Source organism: Colius striatus, chromosome 5 (assembly GCF_028858725.1).
Source record: "Colius striatus isolate bColStr4 chromosome 5, bColStr4.1.hap1, whole genome shotgun sequence".
Taxonomy (NCBI): domain Eukaryota; kingdom Metazoa; phylum Chordata; class Aves; order Coliiformes; family Coliidae; genus Colius; species Colius striatus.
The window spans coordinates 43,332,824-43,357,159 of NC_084763.1; the positions used below are offsets into that span (position 1 = coordinate 43,332,824).

General features: G+C 37.7%; 1 protein-coding gene across 1 annotated transcript in view; it reads right to left on the minus strand.

Moving 5' to 3' along the window:
- Window positions 1-1,231: 1,231 nt before the first annotated feature.
- NCAPG2 (non-SMC condensin II complex subunit G2) overlaps window positions 1,232-24,336 on the minus strand; it is a 48,023-nt gene continuing 24,918 nt past the window's right edge. The window contains exons 14-28 of the mRNA XM_061996753.1: window positions 21,899-22,121; window positions 20,479-20,612; window positions 18,395-18,568; window positions 16,574-16,644; window positions 16,203-16,356; window positions 15,858-16,031; window positions 15,253-15,369; window positions 14,990-15,139; window positions 13,624-13,723; window positions 12,812-12,996; window positions 11,750-11,893; window positions 9,650-9,753; window positions 6,566-6,663; window positions 6,063-6,165; window positions 1,232-1,487 (exon numbers count right to left, since the gene is read on the minus strand). Of these exons, the coding sequence (XP_061852737.1) occupies window positions 1,436-1,487; window positions 6,063-6,165; window positions 6,566-6,663; window positions 9,650-9,753; window positions 11,750-11,893; window positions 12,812-12,996; window positions 13,624-13,723; window positions 14,990-15,139; window positions 15,253-15,369; window positions 15,858-16,031; window positions 16,203-16,356; window positions 16,574-16,644; window positions 18,395-18,568; window positions 20,479-20,612; window positions 21,899-22,121 (1,983 nt within the window). The 3' untranslated portion in view covers window positions 1,232-1,435. The remainder of the gene's footprint in view (window positions 1,488-6,062; window positions 6,166-6,565; window positions 6,664-9,649; window positions 9,754-11,749; window positions 11,894-12,811; window positions 12,997-13,623; window positions 13,724-14,989; window positions 15,140-15,252; window positions 15,370-15,857; window positions 16,032-16,202; window positions 16,357-16,573; window positions 16,645-18,394; window positions 18,569-20,478; window positions 20,613-21,898; window positions 22,122-24,336) is intronic.

The following is a 24,336-nucleotide window of genomic DNA, read 5'->3' on the forward strand; positions in this document are numbered from 1 at the left end:
GTGAGTGGCTGAGTGGTGCTAAGCCAGGCCATGAGCTTACACATGAGATTTACAGATAGCACAGTTTAGCCAAAATCACCGTTCTGTAATCAGCATTCTACTAGTCTTAGGAGAGGACCTGGTTGCATGAAGGAAACTTAAATAAGGGTTACGTATCTGCACCACCTGCATCATTTGTATTTATAAAAAGTGCTAAGTATAAACCAATTTAACTTATGTATTGATCAAGTACATGTTTAATAGCTCAGGCCTTTCCCCTTCAGTACATTTGTCACTGAATTTCACAAATATTCATGCTGGGAGGAAGCTCAGGCGATAATCTGGTCCCATCCATGGCTCAAGCAGGGTGAACCTGATGCGATGATCAAGTTCTGCATGTGTCTGATGACAGATGTTCCATGGTCTTTCCGAGCAACCTGGTTTGCTTCTATTTCCTATTTGAATTCACCCTCAGAATAGTTTTTGTATGTCCAACAAGACTTTTTTATGCTGCAAGCTGCTTCTGTTGCCTTACGTTCTCTTCATCTGTTACCTCTGAGGAAAGTCTTCTCTTAATCCTCATGAAGGTAGGTGAAGACAGCAGTACCACACTTGCCTGTGCTGGTGTACAGGAGCAGTCTTAGGGGTAGAAGAGAATGTGTCTTGGCTGAACCTCAGGAGATGTGTTGATCCTATGTTCCTATTGCATGGGACAACCCCAGCCCTTGGTTGGGATGCAAGTTGGTGCCATCTGCACCCACCTGAGGCTGTATTTCATCCCATCACCCAAGTTTTTCATTAAAATGTTAAGAACATTGGTAACAGTACTTGCCCTAAGCAAGGCCACTAGCATCCAGCCTTCAGTCTGGCTGCATCATCATTTTTCTTCAAGTCTGATGGTCCAGCCAACTTCCCACCCACCAGTCCACCTCTCTGACTTTGCCATATAAATATTGTACAAGTCGGTGTAGAAGTCTTTGGTAAGGACAGGAAAGATGGTGTTCTCTGCTTTCTCTTCTTCCACAGAAGAGAAGGAAATCAGGTTGGGCAGGCACTTTGCCCCTGCTGAATTCATGACGGTTAGTCTCAAGCACTGTTTTGTCCTTCAAAGGTCTCAATATGAAATTAGTTTTTGCAACCTCTAGGAACATGCTCCACAGTCTTCTCAGGGATAGAGGTTAGGTGCTACTCTCAATTTTAATTAAGATACAATTATTATTTGTTTTATTAAAACACAGACATTCCCCCCCAAGACATTTTTGTACAGAACATCTTTACAGCTGTTGAGAAAATCCTTACTATTTCATTATTTCTATACACACTTTATACATTTTTCCTGCTTTAAATGTACAGAATAACAGAAAACAAACTTTATTATTACGTTTACAGGACAATTTGTTTTAAAAAGCAATAGATCTTCCTTCCTATAATTTTCACGACTCAAGCTTCTGCGTGATCAAGGATTCAAAAATTCATCCAAAGTTTTCAGAGATGACTCATAAAGGATTCTGAAATGGCAGAAAACGATGCACAACAGGATTAGATATGCTAAACGCTAAATCAGTCCTTGACTATTTGATTCTGAGAGTACAGCTACTACAAGATTTCTTTGACCAGTTATTCCATATTAGGTATTAAATATGCCTTTCAAAATGGCTTTTGAAATAGCTGGGGGTTTTCGTTCAACATTTCCATTTTTCTGCGGACCATCTCTAGCTACACTGTAATCTACAGCAAGCCACTTCAAATTACTTTGTCAATTCAAACACACTTTCCAATGTTTCATCATATATTTGAAGAACCACTCATTCTCTTCACAGCATTTTTACTCTTTTTTCAAACACAAATATTCAAATCCTTTACCAATAAGGCCACTTGTCTTTTTTGGTTTTTTTCTTTCATCCTTTCTCCCTCCTCCTTCATCATTTTCCTTCATGCCTGTAGCAATTTGTTTCCAAGCCTGAGCTTTTTGTCTGATCCTTACTTGTAGCTGCTTCCTGCAGCTGCACATACACCCATCTCAGTCCAGTTCTGACTCTTTGCTGTTCCACCTTATCCCCTAAACAATCTCAAAGGTCAGCTCTGAAATGTCCATTTGGCAGGCCAGTTGTTTTTTCTTGCACTCCCCAACATAGTCACTCACCCAGCCTTCACAGTTGCATTCCCCCACGATTTCTTCTAACACTGCTCTAAACTATCCTCAAAAGACAAAAATGGACATTTTAGTCTTCTGTCAGAACAGCACTTCACTGGTAACCAATAGGAACCTTACCCTTCATTCTGTCACCTGTATTCCTCAAGCATTTTTCTCTCCATCATTATAGTCAGATTGATGCCCCAAATATGCAAGGCTAGCCAGTCATTAATTCTCCTGAGTTCAGGCATTTGTTGTTGGAAACCAAGACCTGAAACACGAGAGGCAGCACTGCGGTTTCACAGCACTGTACTAGATGTTGGAGCTCCCTGGACTGAGGCCGCCATGGCCATGGGTGCCTCACATCCTCTGTACAGTGCTATATCCTTTGTGCCGCGATAGAGCTCAACTCTCCAAATAAGCTAGTGTTACAAGGTACTATACAGTTGCTACAATTGGTTAAGTCCTGTGGGTTTAGACATTATGCTAATTTGTATATATTTTGTTCCAATTTCAGGCTACTAAAAGAACAGCTCTGTAGGCTGGACCATGTACCTGCAGCATGCTGGACAAGAAGCCATCCTTCAGGATGACCGGACGCGTCCCCAGCAGCCCAGTAAGTCTGTTTTATTGGTACCCTCCTAGTGAAGGTTTAGACAGGTGGCAGATAAATCCTGCACAAAGCTGTATTTCCAAACAATTCAAGACTCATTATTTACAGCTGCAATGGGTGTGCAATAAAGAGCCTGGGAAGCTAGCTAAATGCTAATACTAAAGAAACATCTTTCAGCACAGCCATTAGCTAAATTTAATTTCTAATAGCCTTAAATCAAAATGCTAATTGAAGGAAATACCAGATATTAGGTAAAAGGTATTAACTCTGTAACACACTTTTATACAGCATGGCACATTTTTCTCCAAATCACTGCATTAACAGCTTACTACACTGTTTTGTAGGCATAAATATTTGCATTTTATAAATGAAACCACCATGTGTGCCATTACTCTTGAGGAAATTCTCTCAATATACAATATGTTGTCCAGAATTCTTAACTGCACTGAACAGCATTTTTAAAATAACAGACCCACAGGGCCACCTTAAACTGCTAACTCAGCTGAAGAGGGACAACTAAATTACAATGAAAATTTTGCTTCTGAATTAATGCAACAATTCCTTGTTTAAGGTAGCACTTTAATTACTACACCAGACAGCACTTTTACTGTTTCCTTTCATTGCCAATATGTAATAGATTGCTTCTAAGTCTCAATTCAAGATGCTGGCACAGAATGCCAAGTCTCTTGGGAAATTAAAGAATGTCACAATTTCCTGGCATACCTGGGAATTAAATAAAATAACCTCTGGAGGAGTGCTTAGGAGATAATGCATTCAGAAGCAAAAAGAAATACTACTATTCAGTGTGAGTTAAAAAACCAGTAATATATTTCAGCATGCATCAGTGCAGCACCTTGTGCTATAAGATTGTGCTCAAAGTAATGACCAGAGATCCATCTTGCAGCCTACTGTAACTAGAATTTGGGGGTATGCAGAGGAGAATTGTACATCAGTTTACAAACAACAGAGCACATTTCTGACTGTATGGAATCACATTTTAGTTACACATTAGCACACTAGTACCAGAGCACCTAATGACAGGTCAGAAGACATGAGAGACCCTGCTCTGACATTCTATCTGTCTGAGAAATTGCAAATATGATGTAAATTAATCAAGCAAAACCTAGTCACTGCAGAAGTTTCTCCTAACCTTTTTTTGGCATTAATTCTTTTACCCCCCCAACATACCTGTACAAATAAGAGTCCTCTCAAATTCTGGAAAGCTGTGCTTCTAAATTTTCTTATCATATTGCATTTCTGATTCTTGTTAGAAATACTTTGCATCATCATGCTTGCATTCCTAATCTTTTACCTGCAACTATCTCTTGGGTTTGTATTATACACAGGTAGCCATTCATATATCACAAAATTAAAACGCTGTGTAGCATTTTATGCTCTTCACCTGCCCCAACTTCCAGTTTGGTTTGTCCCTGTTCAGTGGGCAGAGATGATCATACAGATTCATAAAGCAATTACGTGTGTTCTTACTGAAATTTATAGTCAGTCGTGCACTCAAGTGGCTGCAATTATTCATTTTAATGGGCATATTTATTTCACCATGTTAAGATTTGTTTTAATTTCTCAGCTTTTCTACCATCTTGATTAAAAGAAGTGTATAACTGGATCATGATACTCTGCTGCTCACCGTCCTTTTCCACATCATTATTATTTTTTAAAATACTCTCGTAGAACACTTAGCAACCCAACATTAAATGATTTTATGGAGAAAAAAAAAGGGTTTATTTGTTTGACTTTGTTTCAAAGCTAGGATCCAACCAAAAGAAATACGTTAATAGATGAACAAGTAATTAAAAAAACCTACCCAGGAAGCAGAGCCACTCTGACTTGTAGAAATCCAATTATGTAGTGATTTATATACTTTTTTAAAATAAGGTGAGTTATTTTGTTACCAATTTAATGTTACATGATCACAATGTCCTCTGTGGAAACCACTCCAAGTCTTGACAGCAAAAATTCTGTATTGTATTTACTTATGTCAGTCAGGAAATGGAAGTGAACAGTTTTGAAGAGTTTTGATTTTTTTTCCTCCTTTTTAAAAAAAATAAATTTCATTTTTGATGGCACATAACTGAAGCGACTCACATTTCATAAAGCTTTCTGGTCTAGCTCTTAAGATTATGTATCTCTTTAAACAGAGTTACATAATACCCTTTAGGCTCTGATACAAGAGGAGACTTCAATGAATCAACGCACGTTTTGTTAGTAGCAGCACAGCTTCTCTAGTGTGTTCTCCTGAACATCAGGCGTTTTTTTTCTTCCCTGGAAAAATCCAATTTACCTTCTGCACTTCTGACCCAATTCAAAAAGGATATTTACTGTACAGTGACTGCCAGCACACTGAGCGTGGCTGTCTGCCTTCTTGATACAACTCAAGTGCAAGCTCTAAGGATCTGAAGTATAACAGGAAAGGGATATTGCCCATGTAGCCTCCTTGAAAAACATCTTATTTCTCATACAGTAGCATCTCACAACTTTAGCACTGCCTTTAAATGTGCGACACCAACTCAGTCACAGCACAGCAGCCAAAGCTCTACGTCTGTCGGTCACCAGGAGGCTGGAAAACAACATGCCTTTGGCCAGTGAGACTATCTTTGTATCTTTGGATGAATGTCCATAACCATAGTCAGTTTCCTTCACACCCTTTGTCTGTGCGTTCTGATGTCTAATCTGCATGTTCTCTAATTCCAGGGACAGATCAATAACTAGGCAGAAATCAAATGTTAACAAATTTTTAGATGTAATCAAGTTTGAGATGCTTAAGGTGAAAGCATTCATCAGGACTGTCTTTGGCAGGTGTGAAAGAAATCACACCTAGACAATCCCTTTCAAGAATCTTAGCCCAAATAACCTTAAAGTCAACCAGATATGACACTGAAATCCCCCAAAAGAGCTGAATAAAATCACTTGTGGAAAGGTCTTTATCTGAATATAACAATGGCTTTTTACCCTCTGCATAGGTATGGATTCATATGCCTAATACCAAAACGTGGGAGTAAAATCTTCTTAGGAATAAGAAATAGCAAATAGAATACTTGCTTGGAACTGAATCCTGCAATATACATGATCAAGTCATAACACATTCGAATGAAATGCATAAAAGCCAACTAAATACATAAAGATTGCAATCACAGCCAGTGTATGGGCAGGAAATTTAACCCTGGGCTGGCCTCGATACTCATCATCTTTCTCTCCACCATTTTAAACCTTGCAGTCATTCTGAATGCTCTCATTGTATAATGTAAGCAAAAAACTTCAGCCATTTATTACAGAGAGGGCATAGGACAGGTTAGTGTTCATTTCCCACTGCACATTTACCTTTTAGTGCTGCTAGAATCTTCTGTGGCAGCATCCCTGCATGTTATCAGTTTCCTTTGAATGGCAGGTGCAACATCCTTTAGAAGAGAGCTTCTGTGCTTACCTATTTGAAATAAGATTGAAAAGTTGGACAAAAATAATGATTTCTCAAAAGAACCCCACCCCTGCATATTTTCACTGATTATTTTAAACGTAAAATATGATTCAATGAAAGATTAAACTAGATTTTCACTGTCCTGGATTAATTACTGTGTATTTCAGCAAAGAGACCATAAAGATGAACTCTGTGAGTTAGCAGAAAGTGGTATTTTTAAACTCACTACAAACGGATTGAAAGTTCAAAGCTTAACAACATAATTTCTAAGCGATATAACCTTAAATCCTGTTGAAAAATGGTAATTTAACAAGATGAGGAAAAGCTCCTGTTGAAGTATATACAAACTCAGCTTTCAAGATTTAGCTCATAAAAAGAAAAAAAATGGACAAAAAATGGTTTGTCTGACCTTTAATTATATTTACAATGCAGACAGTAGCTGTGAGACTAAAAACCCCTTCAATTTCCTCAGAGAGAAGGCATTCCATTAATTCCTGTAAAAGTGACCTAAGGAAAAAATGAAGCATAAGGAAAAATACATGATAAATCATATTTCTTTTGAAATAAAACTAAACAGAACAAGTTTGTTATCACACTACTCTGCCACCATAGCTTCAGAGATACCAGGCAGGACAAAACAGTGGTTATTGGGTAATGCTGCTTCTGGAACTGAGAATATCTCCAAGTTAGCAGAGTGGTAGATTGCTTGGGAAGAAAATAAAGTTTGTACACAGAATAAGTAGCTGTTAAGAGAAATGAAGAGCTCATGGACTGTTTTGGGAAAGTTGATCCATGAAAAAGCTGTTGGTTCTACTAGAATTTAACTCACATAATTTATATTGAAGTTTCTACATCCTACTGAAGTTTTAAAACATACAATATGTGACTGCAATGTTCGTAACTATTCATGCCCTTAAAACTATTACTACTTCTAGCCTGATTAGAAACTGGAGTTTAATTAACCCTTTTGTCTAAAATGTGTATCTCAAAAATTAAACCAGTCTTCCAATTACAGAAAAAGAAGAACATTTATAACTAACCACAGCCCTGAAACGCTTCCAAACTGCACTTAGCTATTGCCAGTATGGACAGACCAATGAAATCAAAACAGCTTTTCATTGTAAAGTCTGAGATAAATACTAACTTCAGATGTATCTTAAGAGACTCATTTCTAGCAAGAGATGATAGTATTAGCAGCAAACATCAGAGGTGTTTTGAGACAGACATCAAGTCAAGAGAATTGAAACAAGGGAGTCAAGAAAGAGGTTTAGCACCCAAACTAAACTGCAATATGAAATAAGGCAACAGCACAGAATGAAACCACTAAATGATCGTAATAGTATCTATGGTAAAAATAATGAATTTAACTCAGAAACAATTCTCAAAACCAGAGAAAAATAAAAGAATAAGAGAGATAAAGCAGGAGAAGGACAAGATCTGTAATCGTCCTACGCCTTAGAGCACAAAATGAAATGCTTTTTAAAGGACAGAAGGTAAAAGTAAGAGCAACAGATGTTACAATAATATTCCCTAAAATATTTAAAAATACCTGTGGTAATATTATCTGTTACCAAAACCGAACACTACAAATATCCAGTTCTGACTTCATTTGTTCTTCAGGCTTTTATTGTGCTAAGATATCAAAATGAAATATACAGGGAAGAGAGGAACCGACCTCCACTAGTGTTTCTGTAAATATGTTCAAATATTGCTTCAAAGAGCTGAGAAAGGTGAAACCTCTTTAGGTTTTGAAATAAGTATTATGAATTGCTCATGCATTGCATTAGTTTTATTGTATCATTGTGGACTAATCTGACCAAATATTGCCTCCATTTCATATTGCTCTTAAATTGCTAACTGACAGTCTTCTGATCTGCTTTCACTTTACTGTTATCACAGAAGATTTTTTTTGTCAGATTAGTCCACTTCGGTTACATGAACAAATACTCATTTTATTAACTTGTAAAAAGTCTCACTGCAGCTCCCTCTCATAAGGGTCACATGAGCCTGTCAGGCAAAGACAAAACAGAACAGAACAATAAGCTATGTACAAATACATTTAAGTAAGGGAGAGAAATATTTGGTTCCTATGCAGATAGTTCCCCAGTAAAGGAATTCATTGTCCAAGTCACTCATCATTATCACTGAAATTCAGTGTTAAAGATTGACTAATTAGTAACTGAAAACATAATAGATGCTGCAGAACTTGATGCCATATGATTGTGTGTTCACAGAACAGAAGCTCGCATCAGATTCTGTAATGTCAAAGGAAAAATGATTTCTGAGAGATTAAGGGATTTACTACTGGACTCCGATTGTGGTCTATCAATACAGACCAGTATAAGAAAACAGCCTTAAAAGTTGTCTCAGTCCTGAGGCATTAGTGGAAGCAGATGTAATTATCTCCTGACTTACATCTTCTTTGCACCATAAAAATAAATACTAAAAGATGGATATAGATGTTTATCAAAGTACTCATAGGAACAATCTGGTGCTCTGGAAGAATGGACAAGATTGACTTTGACCACTACAAGAAAAAAAATTCAGAAGAATTCATGGAAATTCTGCATCTCCTTTCATAAGAAGTGTGCAAAATAATTGTGTTTCACTGAAAGACAGCACCTTGATGGACAGCTGTTGCCTCACTGAAGAACAAAATTAGGATTACAAAACCTATTGCTGGTCTCTTCGGAGCCCTTTGTTCAACTAGAAATGGAGGAAGATTAGGAAGAAAAAAAACAACCAAGACAGCAGAGACATGGATATTCAATGCCTGTCAGATGAGGAACTTAAGTACAGGAGTTACGTGTGGCAAGTCATTGAGAGTAATAGGACTCCTGAGGAATGCACATTAGCCCCTTGAGCATTTCCTGGTGTATGTAGTCACATAAATGAAAAATTTAATATGAGCAAACTAAGCAAAATGAAATTTATTTGTAACAATTTTAGAAGATATGCAGGGTACTCACTAAATATAGCAAATAAACAGTTTAAGTCTTAAAAAATAATGACATAGCCCTACTTTTGGAGGCATTTAGGACTCAGACACTTTAAAACTATTTTGAATGTTGTGATTTTAACAAAGCTATGGTACATTTGTCACTTCATTGCAGACAGTCAATTAAAGGATTGATGCTATTTCTGGTAAACGTTTTATCTCATCTAAATACCTCTATTTTGAGATGACTAATGATTGTAAGTATCCTATGAACAGAGTGAGCCCAGAAGTATGGTTAAAGTACTCATTTAGATGAATAGTCCTGTAAACAAGAAGAATACTTAGAAGCAATTAAAAAAAATGAAACCAACCCCTCCAATCAATACCTATAAACAATACGTCAAGAGAAAGAGATTATAAAGTATTGCAGGTAAATTTAGTAATCTTCTAGTTCCTCAAAATTTATCTGAATTTAGAAATTCAAAGCTTATTAAAAATCTATCAACTGTTCTACATTACCAAGAACCACGGATAAATTAACATAGAAACATTTACCTGACAACAGTAAATGACTTCATTATTATGGCCATTAAACTGCTTGAAAGAGGAGGAAGGTCTGAAATAGTCTTCGGTATAGTTAAGTCTTTTTCACTGGAAGCCTAAAAAGAGAAAATCATCAACAACTGTTGTAGATCAAGAAATATACAAATGCAAAAAACATCCGAGTGGATCTGTATTTCAATAATCATGCTAACCAAGACCTAATCTTACCTAATTAGAAGAAACAACCAAGTGTGTTCTTTAAGTAGCCTTAATTCAATTGCATTGTGTCCAAATAAACAAACAAATTAGAAAGGCTAAAACTAAAATAAACAATAAATGTATCAAGGCAAATATCCTTGACATTTGTTCTGAATAGAAGTTTCACATAACTACACTGTTGGCCACTATTTATAAAGACACAGGCTGACTAAATACAAATGTGAGCATCCCTGCTGTCTCCAAGTTTAAGTGTGCTACATAATGTCTAAAAATAGCTGAAGTAACAGCGATTTCCCAATTCCCCGTGTCAGCTCTTTTTGGTAGGAGGTTCTGAATAGCAGGACAAGTAGTTAGAATTGAATTTTTATTTACTAGTACAAAAACCTGGGGGCAGAGAAAACCCCAACTTGGATGACTTGCTGCAATGAACATTCAAAATCTGAGCATGAATCTGCAGTATCATTCAAGATCGGAAATTTTTACTCTGCAGTATTTGTCAAGAGCATGCCCTCAGCCCACTGCCCCTCAGCTGATACATCAGTATTTGCAGGTAAATTTCTAGTATTCACACAGAATCACAGAATGGTGGGGTTGGAAGGGACCTTTAGAGACCATCTAGTGCAACCCCCCTGCAGAAGCAGGTTCACCTAGATCAGGTTGCATAGGAACATGTCCAGGTGGGTCTTGAATACTTCCAAGGAAGGAGCCTCCACAACCCCTCTGTGCCACTGCTCCATCAGTTCCTTTTGTAACACACAATCTTAGAAGCAGATGTATTGTCCTCAGTACTTTCTGGCAAGCATTCATTGCTGTATTTCTGACATACCTAGCAACGACAGCCTCTGCTAAAGAACCTCTGCTCTTCTTTGCTAGTTTTCAGAGCACGCTTAGGAACATGCATTGAAAATATTACCTCTGTCCTTCAAGGACAAGTCACAGTTCTTTGGACTTTTAACACATACAATAACCTCTGTCTATATATTCTTTCTAGTATTTGAGCTTCTTTCTTTACTTTCCAAAGAAACTCAGATAGCAAATTTGGAAATCCACTGGGCAAAAACCAGAGGAATCAAAAAGATGGATGCTGTATAAGAAATGGATGTATATGGAAGCAGAAAATGCCCACGTGATCGGTGCCAAGCAAGAGATCTGCCTGCTTTGGAACAGGATTACAGAACCTTAAGGGTCAAATCCAGGAACAGGAATCTTTCAGAAATTAGTGGTTTACTTAAGTTCCCAGTGCCGGTGAGCTCAAGTGAGCCCTTTCTCCTCCTTTCTGTGTGCAGAATTTTATTGCTGAGCACAACATTGTATGGTATGGAACGTGCCTTTGGTCACTTTGGGTGAACTGCCTGGGCTGTGTCCCCTCTCAACACCTTGCCCATCTGAAGATTACTTACATGTTTTTTTAGTGCAGGGATGAAAGGAAAAGAGAAAGTTTTTACACTCTGCAAGCACTGTTCAGTGACAGCCAAAACTGTGTGTCCTCAACAGTGTTCTAGCCACTAATGCAAACCACAGCACCGTAGGGACTGCTGTGAAGAACAGTAACTCCTTCTCTGTACAAAAAACTCCAGAGAGAATACCTCAAACACCACATCAGTAACCTCCAACACTGCCTGTGTCTATATTCTTGTATCAGAGGCAAATAGTCAAATAAGTGTCAGGCCACGTCTGTTCTTATATGGCTGTATTCATAAACCTGAGAGATGTGCCATGATGTGAAATTGTGACAAACTTCCCTGTTCATTCCATGTCACCACACACAAAATCTTCACCTGCAGTTTAACAGTCACACTTTCTGAATATAGCTCTGTAGTTCCAACATAGCGTTTAAAAAGCAGTAAGTGTTAAAAAAAAAAAACAACAAAACCAAGTCAGCATTAACCTTACCTTCTGCAACATGTAATTTATTTCAGCTACTATTGCAGCCAGGAGAGTAGAGAGCACACCTTGGTGAACTGCTGGGCAACATGAATGCCAGCACTGGACTGCATGTATGAATTCTCCAAGAGGTATTTGAATAGAGCGAATCAACTAAAACCAAAGAAAAACACATCATTGTTTTCAGATTGCATGAGGATAATTAAAATATTTCAGCAAGCGTCTCTGTGAAGAAGTGCAGATCACACCTTGAAAGCAACTGAGGTATTCTAGCCACCTGGGATCAGAGAGGGACTCTGCAACAGCTTTGGGAATTCTCATAAATTTGAGAGAAACAAACAAAATATGGATTGTAACAAAAAAGAACTGCATGATTTTCAAAAATCCTGAAAAGCAGACCATCACATTTTCCTGAGTGATCCACCCATCTCAGTACTACAAGAATAGTTCGCTAATACAAGAAGTGAACTTTCCTGTGAAGACGGGAGGTTGCAAATAACTTTATGACATCATACATATTTTAAAGCTGACATAAATCAGGCTGAAAAAAATAAATAAAATAATGACAATTTCTTCTGCTTCCCAAGTTCACAACATATACAATCAAATTATTTGTTCTGGATTAAGAAAGTTCATTTCATTGCAGATAACTTTAATAGCCTATGAGGACTGTAACAGGCTGCCCAGAGGGGTTGTGGAATCTCCTTCCTTGGAGGTCTTCAAGATTGGCCTGGACATGTTCCTATGCGACTTGATCTAGGTGAACCTGCTTCTACAGGGAGGTTGGACTACATGATCTCTAAAGGTCCCTTCCAACCCCTATCATTCTATGATCGTATGACTGACGCGGTTCAGGATCATTGGTAATAGAACGCATTGTTTTTTACTATTTTTTCCATCATGATGAAACTAACAATGGATTAGAAAAAAATTAGTAATAAGAAAACTTAGAAAATTTAACTGAAAATTTAATCAGACGTCAACTCGACTAACAACCTCAAAGTGTCAGAGTGCATAGAAAGTATGGATTCATCTATTCATTAAGTAGCAATTTCAACTGTAATATGATACCTGAATCCCTTTTTCCTGCTGTTTCTTCAGCCCATGAGCCACACATTCTAAAACTTTCTGGAAAATGGTCTGTATGGTGTGGAAAAGATTTGCCATTTCATCTGCCTCAGGATTCTGAGTTAAAGAAGCCTCAATAATTTCTTTTAGAGTGTAGAGTAAGATTGGAGCACAAAAGCCACCTCTCTCTAGAAAAAGAGATAAACAACATGATATAAAAATTATAATAAAATACACTTCAGGAACAAGCTTTGAATGAAACTCAGCTATATACCCTAAATAGTTATAGTTTACAAGTTTAGACAATATATTTAGTTTCTGAGCATCCTTAGCTGAAATTTTGATGCAGCTCAATCAATAACTTAAGTATAAGTCCAGTGCTCTTTCCAATCCTTGAAATACAGGGATTAAAATTGCAGATTTCCTCAGGAACTGAGCTGTGATTCTGTCTGTACTGTAAACAAAACTTTAAAAAGACAAATTTAAATAGTGCTACAGTTTTATCTCCTAAGGCATCCTGAGATATACATAGATATATATACACACACATCTCAAAGACAAACATCACTTTCTACATGTGTTAAAAAGTCCTTATATATATATGTGTGTGTGTGTACATTTATATATTATTTATATAGGTGTGTGTACATCCCACCCCTGCAAATTAGATAGTAGTAACTGGAATCTAAGAGCAAGGAGGAAACACCATTTTTTGAGAAACAGACTCCAAAATGCTAAAAGCAACAGTTCTGTTAATATAAGAGAAGTCAGCTAAGTGTATATGGTGATGTTGCTGTTAACACAAAATCTCATACCTGTTTGTATAACCGGAAGAATCATGTCTAAAAGGTGTGACTGAAACGTGAGATTTCCAAGGCCAACCATTATGACATCTTTACATACTGTCAGGTAGGCCTAAAAAAAAAAAAAGAGATGCAAAAAGTATATGAGAAACAAAATGCATATAAAGTAACTGTTCAGTAAAACCTAAAACTAGTCAAACCACAAAATCTTAGTCAAGTTGTCCTGAGATCTGGTGCATCTACTTGGAGTGCCTCAATTCTCAGCCTTTGAAAAGCAGTTCCAAACATTTCTCCTCCAAATGCTTCCATTGCTCTTTCCTCCAGTAAACACAATTTCTCGAAGGCAGTTAACTATCTGTTTATACTTTTCAAAAGGCCATTTGGCTGCAGCAGTGAAATTTGCTACAGGACTGACCTTCTCATTATTAAATTCACAGGTAACTCACACTCCACCTCTCTATGGGACTCGGCACTAGAATGAAGCATATTGAATTCCTCATGGTATAATTTTACCTATTTCTTTTGGGAAAGCAGGAAGGAAAGAATGGAAGGAAGCAAGCAAGTAAACAAACAAACATGATTAGATCTAAAACCTCTCTCATAATCACACCACCTTCCTGGTTCTCTAAGTCATCGTCTATTGTGCATTCAACACGATGTACGCAGCTTCAGCAATTCTGTCATTTCCAAGAATTTCTATGCTGTGAGAACAACAGAATATTAAGTGCCACTCTACCATACTATACTCTTGTTTTCAGCAACTAATTTTCTTCTTCTTAGAACTGAGATTCAGAGACAGTCTTAACTGTTTTAATGTACTTTTCATAACACAGCGTAAACATTATCTTTATTTAATACAGGGAACGACAGACTGTGGACAAGAATTACTTGTTAGAAACCTAAAATTTGGGACACCAAGGTTACATTGCCTGCTGTGCTAGAAATTTCTTAAGTGAGCATTTTCACAAGTGTGAGACATAAAACATGTTCCAATCTCACTTCAACAGATATGATGAGCATATTATGCACTGGTAGGTGAAAAATGTCCACATGAGAACAAGGTAGGGTTGACTCCAGCTACTTGATCTAATTGCTCGGCTACAGGCAATTATATTTATGTATTTTTACATTTATAAAAGATAAAAGTTATAGCTAAACTCAAAGCTTTTTTTTTTTTTAAAGTGTGTGATTTTAAGCAGTCAAAGGAATAGCCAAAGCACAAAACTGTAACCTTAGAACAATTGGGACTGTGTTTCATTAGCTCCTTCACTTGCTGGGCTCCAAAAGCTGCACTACACTGTTTTTCAGTGTATGATTCCTACACACTCGGCTTTTCAGATTGGCAGCTGTTTGATTTATGATATTAGAGACCTCTAACCTGGATAATTAACTCAGAAACACTGCTGTGTTTTGAAATCCCATCCTCTTGATCACTTGCTAGTATAAAAGGTAGAACTTGACTTTCTATCCAAGCACCTGTCTCCCTCAGAAGCAGGAGGTGATCCTCTTCTTTTCCTTCTTCAGAAGACTGAAAAAAAAAAAAAAAAATAAAGGTGTACCAATTGTCCATCCAAATTCTTTTGGAATTTCTTTATATTGTGAGCTGTATCTCCAGCCTATACTGAAAAGGTATAACCATACCTTGTTCTGAAGATGAATGCTCAGCCTACAGAAGAGGCTAAAGGCTCTTAGGCCAATTGCTTGACTGCACCTTCCAGAACCTGCATCAGTTGCTTTCAGAATTGAGCCAAGAACCTCCTGAAATAGCAATATTTACATTTATATTTTACAGAAAATCATTTCAAATGTTCCTTTTCTCATCAGGTTTAATCAAAAGACATAAAATTAACAACCCACAAAAAAAATTTCCCAGAAGTAAAAAAAAACCCAACAGACATACTTCCAATTATTTTCATTTTGCAATGCCATAACTGATTTTCAGACTATTCCTTACATGTATATTCCAAAAGTCAGGTCCCTTAAAAATCTCTAACATGAGATCACAAAAAAATTGAGACACCTAAAAGTGACCAGCAGACTAAAATCTGCCATCTGTAAACAATTCTGAACTATATTTCTAGTTCAGAATATTTGAAGTACAAATCAAAAGGGAAATCTTTTTACAGTTGAAGAAAGGATCATGAATCTTATTTATTTATTCTCGCAGGCCTTTAATTTGACTCAGGTCATTTATGATGCTAAGCACCCGTTTATAAGCCCTGTTTACAGTAAGGAGAACACTACACCTTTGCTGTGCTGAGAATTTTCAAAAGTTTCTTCAGTTTCTTTTCAGGAACAGAGAGTAGGCAACCACGATTAACAGGATGAGTCAATAAATATTCAATGTAATCAACTGCTAATTCTGGCTTTGATTCCTGTGTTACATGGATCCGTACTCGACGTTCAGATGTTTTAATACTCTATATAAGAGGAAAGCACAAAACCAGTACAATACTGTTAGTATTTTAGTTTACAACTAATTTCAAAGCAGAATAACATGGCATTAAAGAGGCTTCTTCCATTAAAAAAAAAAAAGCATGATTTATGCAATGTATCAATTTCTTAATTGTTTGCTGTATGTATATGCACACCTTTCTTGGGTTCAGTGTGTCAGACAACCAGTCACAGACTAACTCCAAAATATGTCCCACTTGACCCCAGCGACACATGCAGTCTATCAGGGTAGAGTATTTTCTTTGGTCAGCTCCATTGTCGATATTTCTGAGTCTGGAGATCACACCACAGCTTAAGAGAAAATAAATAAACAGAGATGCTTTATATCCATGAGTGCAGAAATAATTCAATCAGTAGAACACCAAAAGATTCACCAATGGCTTTACCAAAATTGTTTAGTGGATAAATATAACCAAACAGGAATTTAACACATCAAGTTGTGAAAAATTAACAAATACAGTCAACAAAAGATTTCCTGTCATTCATAGTTTGGATTTAAAAATCGTACCTGAATGTAGGAATAGCAGCAGGGGGCATAAAGGATGCCAGAATAACCAATGGAGTCGTGCAACGCTCATCCTCGGATAAAAAAAGTATACTATGTGAGGTACATGTACAGGTACACACATGCACACAAAACTGAAGATAGTACTGAAAAAGTAAGATTCAATAATCTCAAGGATTTCCCTTTTTTCAGTAGAAATGAAACTGAAAGAATCTCATAACAACATGTGGCTTGCAATCTGAAACTTCTGATTCCTATTCCCAGAAATCAATTATCAATTATTAGTCAGCTTTCTGACAAACTGTCAGAACAACTACTATGAATAATTATGGCCCCATTAGACTAATAATCATTGCAGAAGAAATAACAAGCTTTAGCTTACTTTTTTCCTAGCAGTGGCTAATATTTGATTGCACAATCATGACACCATCTAACTCTCAAGTAAGTAGTGCCTTCATGAATAGTTATTCATATCAGAAATTTGTAAAATTACTCTGAAGGACAGGGTGCTTATATAACTATGGAAATGTAAAATGAGCTATAAGTCATTACAGCACATAATAATATAAGATCTAGACCACAACATAGTCTTGCCTGCGTTATATAGAAACCAATCTATGTAAAAAACGCTTCAAAAACAATACATCTGTATGTCCAACCTTCACAAATAGAATCAAATGAAATTATTACCTACTTAGACATTTGAAGATCTAAAACTTTTACAGATGATTTCTAAGAGAACATTTAAAAATATTTTTGTAGCTTTTCAGAGAAGAGATTTGTTGCTTTAATCCACAGTCTTTTAGAAACTAAGCCTCTGATGACAGGTCTTTTCAAATCCAAGCTGCTTACTCACTATAAGAATATCAAAGTCAAAGAGGTTGCTTGCTAAAGCTGGCTATCTTGTCTGCTCATGAGAACCTTTCAGGAGGGATGTTACACCTTCTACCAAAAAAGATTTGGAATGTCTTTGACAACTTCCAAATGCTCACAGGGTAGAGAGAGCATTTGGTATATCTGTGCTGCAGAATATTATGTAGCAATGAATTGATTTCCACTCCCTGATTATCTAAAGAAAACTTGAACGTTGTTAAGCATGGCAGCCACCTATATACTGTATACCACATACTTCAGCATAAAAGTCATGAACAAAAACTAGACATCTAGTAGATAAACCCTGGAAATGCACTTCAGGGTGCAGCAGATATGATTAGCCACTATCAAAAGACAGCATCCTGAAGAATAACATCAGAACAACTAAATAGAGTAGGAGAGTAAATACATGAAAGTGAGTAATTTTCATTAGTTGCTTATATCAAACCCAAACAATACATAAATGCATCAAAAGACTGTTAGAAAGTAGAATCAAATGAGCAGAAACTAATCACAAGAATGCAAAAAAGGAGCTTCAGCTGTCTCTTCCAGCAGCTGGATCATAATAAGAAGTGCTGGTGGTGGAAGAGTTTGGCAGGGAGCAGACAGAAAAACATCTGGAGTCTCATGTACACCGAGAATTTATTCTGCAATGGCACATTTTCAGTTACCCATTTCCAAAAGTTCCAAAATAATTCAAAAGAACTGAATCTTACAAAAATACTACAAGGAGAGTAATTTATTGCAGAAGAATTTCTATGCTGACTATTTAGGGCATTGGAGAATAGCTTCGACCTAGCTGTGGAATTCCAAGAAACCTGCTATTGTTTATGGTTCACAGCAACAATGAGAAAGAAGACTTAATGCCATACACACGGATAAAAGACATAACACATGAAAGCATCTGAAGAAAATAGTAAGCATTTACAGGAAAATCTAGGCTTTCTTTACCTTAAATACTTTAAAATATTCAGGAAGTACAGAAGCAAATTTTCTGACAGCATAATCTTTGGCCTCTTCACTGTGATCTAGTGCTTTGTAGATACTTCTCCAGAGAATTACAGTAATCTCCAACAAACTTGCCATGCTGGCCACATCATTTATTGACAACACATTATTCAGCATCTGAAATACAAACACTTAGATAACATTATCTATTGTATTCTGAAACAAAAATTTAGCTTAAAATAATGTTTTGAAGACATCCCTGAAAATTCTTCTACTCATTTCACAAGTGAATGGTGTTTGTTGTCAAACACGAGCTCCACAATTGAGTCTTGAAGTCTAATTCAGTCTCTCTCCATATAACTTGAGTTATCTTGAAACATTCATTTCTTGACTAATTTAATTGAAAAACCAAATTAATTTATAATTAGTACTGGAATTAGGAAAGTATTTATTTCTAAATTTTGCTTCATATCCCTTCTATCTTGTTCTATCTACTTCACCAAATTTCTGTTATTGCAGGGCATGAAAACACCATAATGGCAGTTCTTCCCCTCTGATTCCATAGATGCCCAAGGGATTTCCTGTAAATTTCTATTGCATCATGTCATGGTTTGACATGACAGCCTTTTCTGGTAAGCAGAAAGGAGCTGTAAAGATAGCTTCTGTAAGAAGTCACTTGAAACTCTCCCCAGCTCTGAGCCAGACCGACTTCTGGGGCAGAGCCAATTAGACGCCTCCACAATCATGTTTTAAGAAGCCAGAAGAGGAGGTTTCTTCCTCCTTCTTCCTGTTTCTTCCTTCTTCAACTGATGGTGGTGCAAGGAGTGGGAAGAGTGAGAAACAATCATGCAGACCCCACGGTCAGTGAGGAAAGAGAGGAGGAGGTGTGCTGGAGCAGAGACTCCCCTGCATTCTACGGAGAGGACTGGTGAAGCAGTGATTTGTTTGCATTTCTTTAAAGACCCCACATCAGTGGCAGAGACTTGTTTTGATAATAACCCTATATCAGGGGCAGAGGCTCATTTTGCTAGAAACCAACCCCGAGCCAGGGGTAGTGATTCACTTCATTAAGGGCCCCATGACAGGGACAGTGACTATGACCGGAGGAGGCCATGTCCCGTGAGAGGGACCCAATCACTTCACTACAGACCCCAAGCAGTGATTTTCTTCATTAAAACTATGGCCGGAAGAGGTCATGTCCCGAGGGAAGGGCCCTGTATCACTGTGGCCGGAGCAGGCCATGTCCCAGGGAAGGGACCCAATATTCACAGAAGCTGTAACTGTGGGAAGGAACTCATGACAAAGTGGCTCATTAAACTTATGCCCAGAAGAGGCCTTGTCCCAAGAGAGGGACCCTGTAACTGCAGAAACTGCAACCGTGGTGAAGAATCCACGCCAGAGATATTCACCAAGGACTGTGTCCCGTGTGAGGGACCCTGTATCGGCAGAAGCCGCAGCTGCTGGGAACAACCCACACCAGAGAAGTTCATTAAGGGCTGTGTCCCGGAGGAGGAACCCCATATCGGAGCAGGGGAAGAATGTCAGAAGTCATCCTCATCTGAGCAGAGATAAGTGGCAGAACCCAGCTGTGAGAGACTGACCACATCCCCGATTCCCTGCCCCCCTGAGCCGTTGGGGGTGGAGGAGGTAGAGATATCGGGTGCAGCAAGCTGAGCCCGGGAAGAAAGGAGGGATGGAGATCTTAAAGTGCTGGTTGTAATTTTCTCATCATCCTACTCCCTTTTTGCTTTTATTCCATTCTGTTTCTTGTAGGTAGCAGAATAAACTTTCCTACTTTCCTCTCTAAGTCGAGTACTGAAGTCTGTTTTGCCCAGAACCATGATTGGCAGCGAGCCCTCCCTCCCTTGTCTTAATCCACAACACCCTTGTTTATCTTTTTACTCCCATTTCACTGGGGCCTCTGCCATCCTAATGAGGGTGGGGGTGAATGGGGTCACTGAGCGAGAGACTGTCATGCTGCTGTGCTAGCTGGGCCAAACCATGACATAGCATTACCTGCTTTTGTCTCAATTTGAGCACCACAGAAAAAATGTTACTAGAATCTATCATAAAGAGGATGGTCTTACACTTGTATTTTCCTTTTCACTTCCATCATCACCATCATCGTCAACATCATCACCACCACTATCATGAAGACTGGCCTTCATTGCTTTCTGGATGCAGGCATTCAAGCAGCGCCGGATAGTAAGCATCAATTTAGCTACATTTAAACACAGTAAGAATAAATTAGACACTTTTTATTTGTTAGGATGATTACTAATAAATCCTTTAAAGTGTAATGCTGGAAAGCCAGTCTGAAAAACCAGGCAACAGAGCCAAAAATAACTAGTAAAAGAAAAAAATTCCTTGTAAAACAAAAAGTAAAAAAATGTAAAAAATGCGAAGATATCCTCAAGTATGAAGAAGAAATGACAACATCAGCATCAGGTTCTATAATATTATTGTTGAAAAAGTCTACTAAAAATCAACATCCACTGTATCAAATCAGAGTCAGAGGAAGCTCCCACAGGTCCTACATTCATCTGGCACAGCCATTTATTAAATGAACTATGTTCATTATTACATCCCCCCCAAGTGTCAATTTCAATAATTTATGAAAGACATAGCAGCCCAACCATCGCACTCCTTAATAAAGAGCTTATCTCTAGATAAAAGTAAAAGGGTTGTGTCCACTCTGGCAAAAGTATGACTAGCAGAAATACACTAGCACATGTCATTTCAAAACTACCTTGCCAAGGTAATATCGGTGAAGAGGCAACAGCTTGGGCATATTACCTCAGCCACTCCATGCTGGCTACTTCATTTTTGTAGTATCAGAACTCCTCTGAAACATATTTTTCCTCATTGTAGCTGGTTCAATAGCTCTTTTATAAAAAAGTGGCTATACTCTGTGCATTACATATCCTTTCCACTGAAAATTTCTGAATCTTTTAATAGGAAAGAAGGCTTTTTGGATTTTCTCTGAACAACTTGAAAACACTTCCGATCCACAAATCCCAGAGAATCAGATTATCAGACAGAAACATTTTTCACCTTTTCTAAAATCTTCCACATAAAGATCTCAAGTCAGTGGGTTGGACTAGATGATCTCTAAAGGTCCCTTCCAACCCCTACCATTCTATGATTCTAAATCCCTTGAGGCACCAGGGTATTATATTTTGCTATTTCTGCATGATAAATAAATATTGCTTCAGATCATTTTAAGGTAAATGTGAGAAGGGGAAATGAGAGACTGAGTAACAACACTGGCTAGAGAGCCCCTAAGACTAGAAATGAAAAGCTTTGGTCTCTTCATTGTTGAAATACCTTATGACTTATCAGCAGAGTTCATTGCTGGTGTTAAGAATTCAAAAAACTACAAAATAATACTATACTAAAACTAAAAGATCTAGCAACAATGTACCACTGCTACAGAAAAAAAATGTAAAAGCCATTACATGGTACAACATTAGTATTTCTACAGACTCATAAGGTCGTGTACTTTACCTATATTGGTGGGGGCTGTATATTGATAAGCGTATTGATAGAACTTTCTCGCTGCTGCTGGATTCATCTGGATTAGAGTAACACAACGCTCACACCACACATTCTCAGGCTGGTTAATGGGAATGAAAGAGTTGAATAAGAGGTTCACTATGCGTCGTGACACAGGCTGTGAATCAACTTCAAGACGAGCCAAAAGATGCTCCATGGGACAGATCTTCCAGAACTTTTTAAAGGGAGAAAAAGATGTTAAAGGAGTTAAAAAAATGCAGCAAAGCCCAATCATCTTTATGAAGTGATGTCCACATCAAAGATCTCAACACATATAAAGAGCATTTACCAGAAAAGTAGGAGTATTTTAAATTTTTATCAAAATATCAGCATTTACTTGAAGTCACATATTGTTGCAACAATGCTATTTGAGTTTTTGGGCACACGTCTACATCTCCTGGTATCTCTGGCAGACTAATAAAATTCTGGTTCATGCAATTCCACCTCAATTTACCAGCAATGCTAATGCAATGCCATAGGTATAGAGAAGAATTATTTACAAGGAAATCACCACAAAATACATTTATTTGTGATCGTGTGCCACGTTTCATATTCTCATGACAAAGTAGGATCAAACTACCTAGACATATGGTGTATGCCCTATGAACCAGTATAGAATGAGACCCTTTCCAAAGCCATCCAAAGGGTAAGCACAGCCCTGCAACCTCAGCAGAGCAGTAGCTTATTTGTAACACAGTAATCAAAGGCAATGAAACTCAGAAAGAATAAACTGTTTATTATGCCAGCAGTAATACTACTCACATTTGTAATTTTTGTGAAAAGATCTTGAATTAATTATGCATTTTCAGATTAAAAAAAACTAAAATTCCCCCCCAAAACAGGGTTTGTTGGCTTTGAAAAAAATATTACTTTATCACTGAGTAGAAACATTTACAGAAGCCACTTCCCCTTGATTTCAAACTATGAGTATCCCTAGCTGAATTATCATAAAAAGAAGGTCCTTGTAGTAAGCATGAAATGAAAGTAATCCCAGGATTTAACAGAGATACCTCCTGTGGTTTTTAAATAAATAGGAAGTTAATGACAAAGCATCTAACACTTACTAGGATTTTTTTTAATGTAAACCTGATCCTTTCCTCGGAAGACCTAAATCTCTTAGCACATAGAAAGCACAGAGTGGATGGAAAATATACATTATGCCTAAAGAATGAATTGCTACCAAAAAAAAAAGTCTTTGAAGCTGAGATTTATCTTTTTCCTCTGTCTTTAATGGTAAAAAATTCATAATTCAGGAAGGCCAAAAAGACTGTTTGCTTGAACTTTCGTATCAAATACCAACTTTCAAAGAGTATTTTTTATACATTTAACAGCAGCATGAATACGTTGACTTTAAACAGACTGTACACAAAGCAATAACATGAAAAAACTGATTTAAAGCACTGTTGTATTTTACCATACAACTTGCATATTGTATCTTACTAAGAGTTAAAACTCAGCACAAGATGTGCTGAGTGTCTGTGAACTTACAAAGAGGTGACATCGAAAAATACGTAAGAAGCTTATAAAAATACCACCTAATTAATTATTGGGTATGTCTGTTGAGTATTTTAAAAATAATACAATACAATAGAAGAAGAATACAATAGAAGTCATGATTAACATTTCTAAGCCTAACACTTTCAGACCTTTCCATTCCTTCTTCGTTTCTGCCATTTCTCTGATATATCTCCCAACACACAGGAACCATGAGTGTGAGGTCACAGAATCAAGGGCTGAAAAGGACATAAAAAGATGATCTAATCCTACTCCCTGCCAGAGCAGGGCCACCTACAGCAGGTCACACAGTAACTCGTCCAGGTGGGTTTTGAATGTCTCCAGAGAAGGAGACTCCACAACACAATTGGGCAGCACATTCCCCCGTTCCATCACCTTCACAGTGAAGAAGTTCTTTCTTGTACTTCTCTATAACCTCTTATGGTCCAGCTTGTATCCACTGTCCCTCGTCCTATCATTGGACATCATTGAGAAGAGCCTGGCTCCATCCTCCTGACACCCACCCTTTACGTATTTGCAAACATTAATGAGGTCACCCCTCAGACTCCTTCAAGCTGAAGAGCCCTAGCTCCCTGAGCCTTTCATCAGAAGGGAGATGCTCCACTCCATCCTCTTTGTAGCCCTGCACTGAACTCTCTCCAGTAGCTCCCTGTTCTTGAACTGAGGGGCCCAGAACTGGATACAATATTCCAGGTGTGGTCTCACAAGGGCAGAGTAGAGTGTGAGGAGAACCTCTCTCAACCTACTACGAACACCTCTTCTAATACACCCCAGGATGCCATTGGCCTTGGCCACAAAGGCACATTGCTGGCTCATGGTGATCCTGCTGCCCACCAGGACTTCCAGGTCCATTTTCCCTATACTATTCTCTAAAT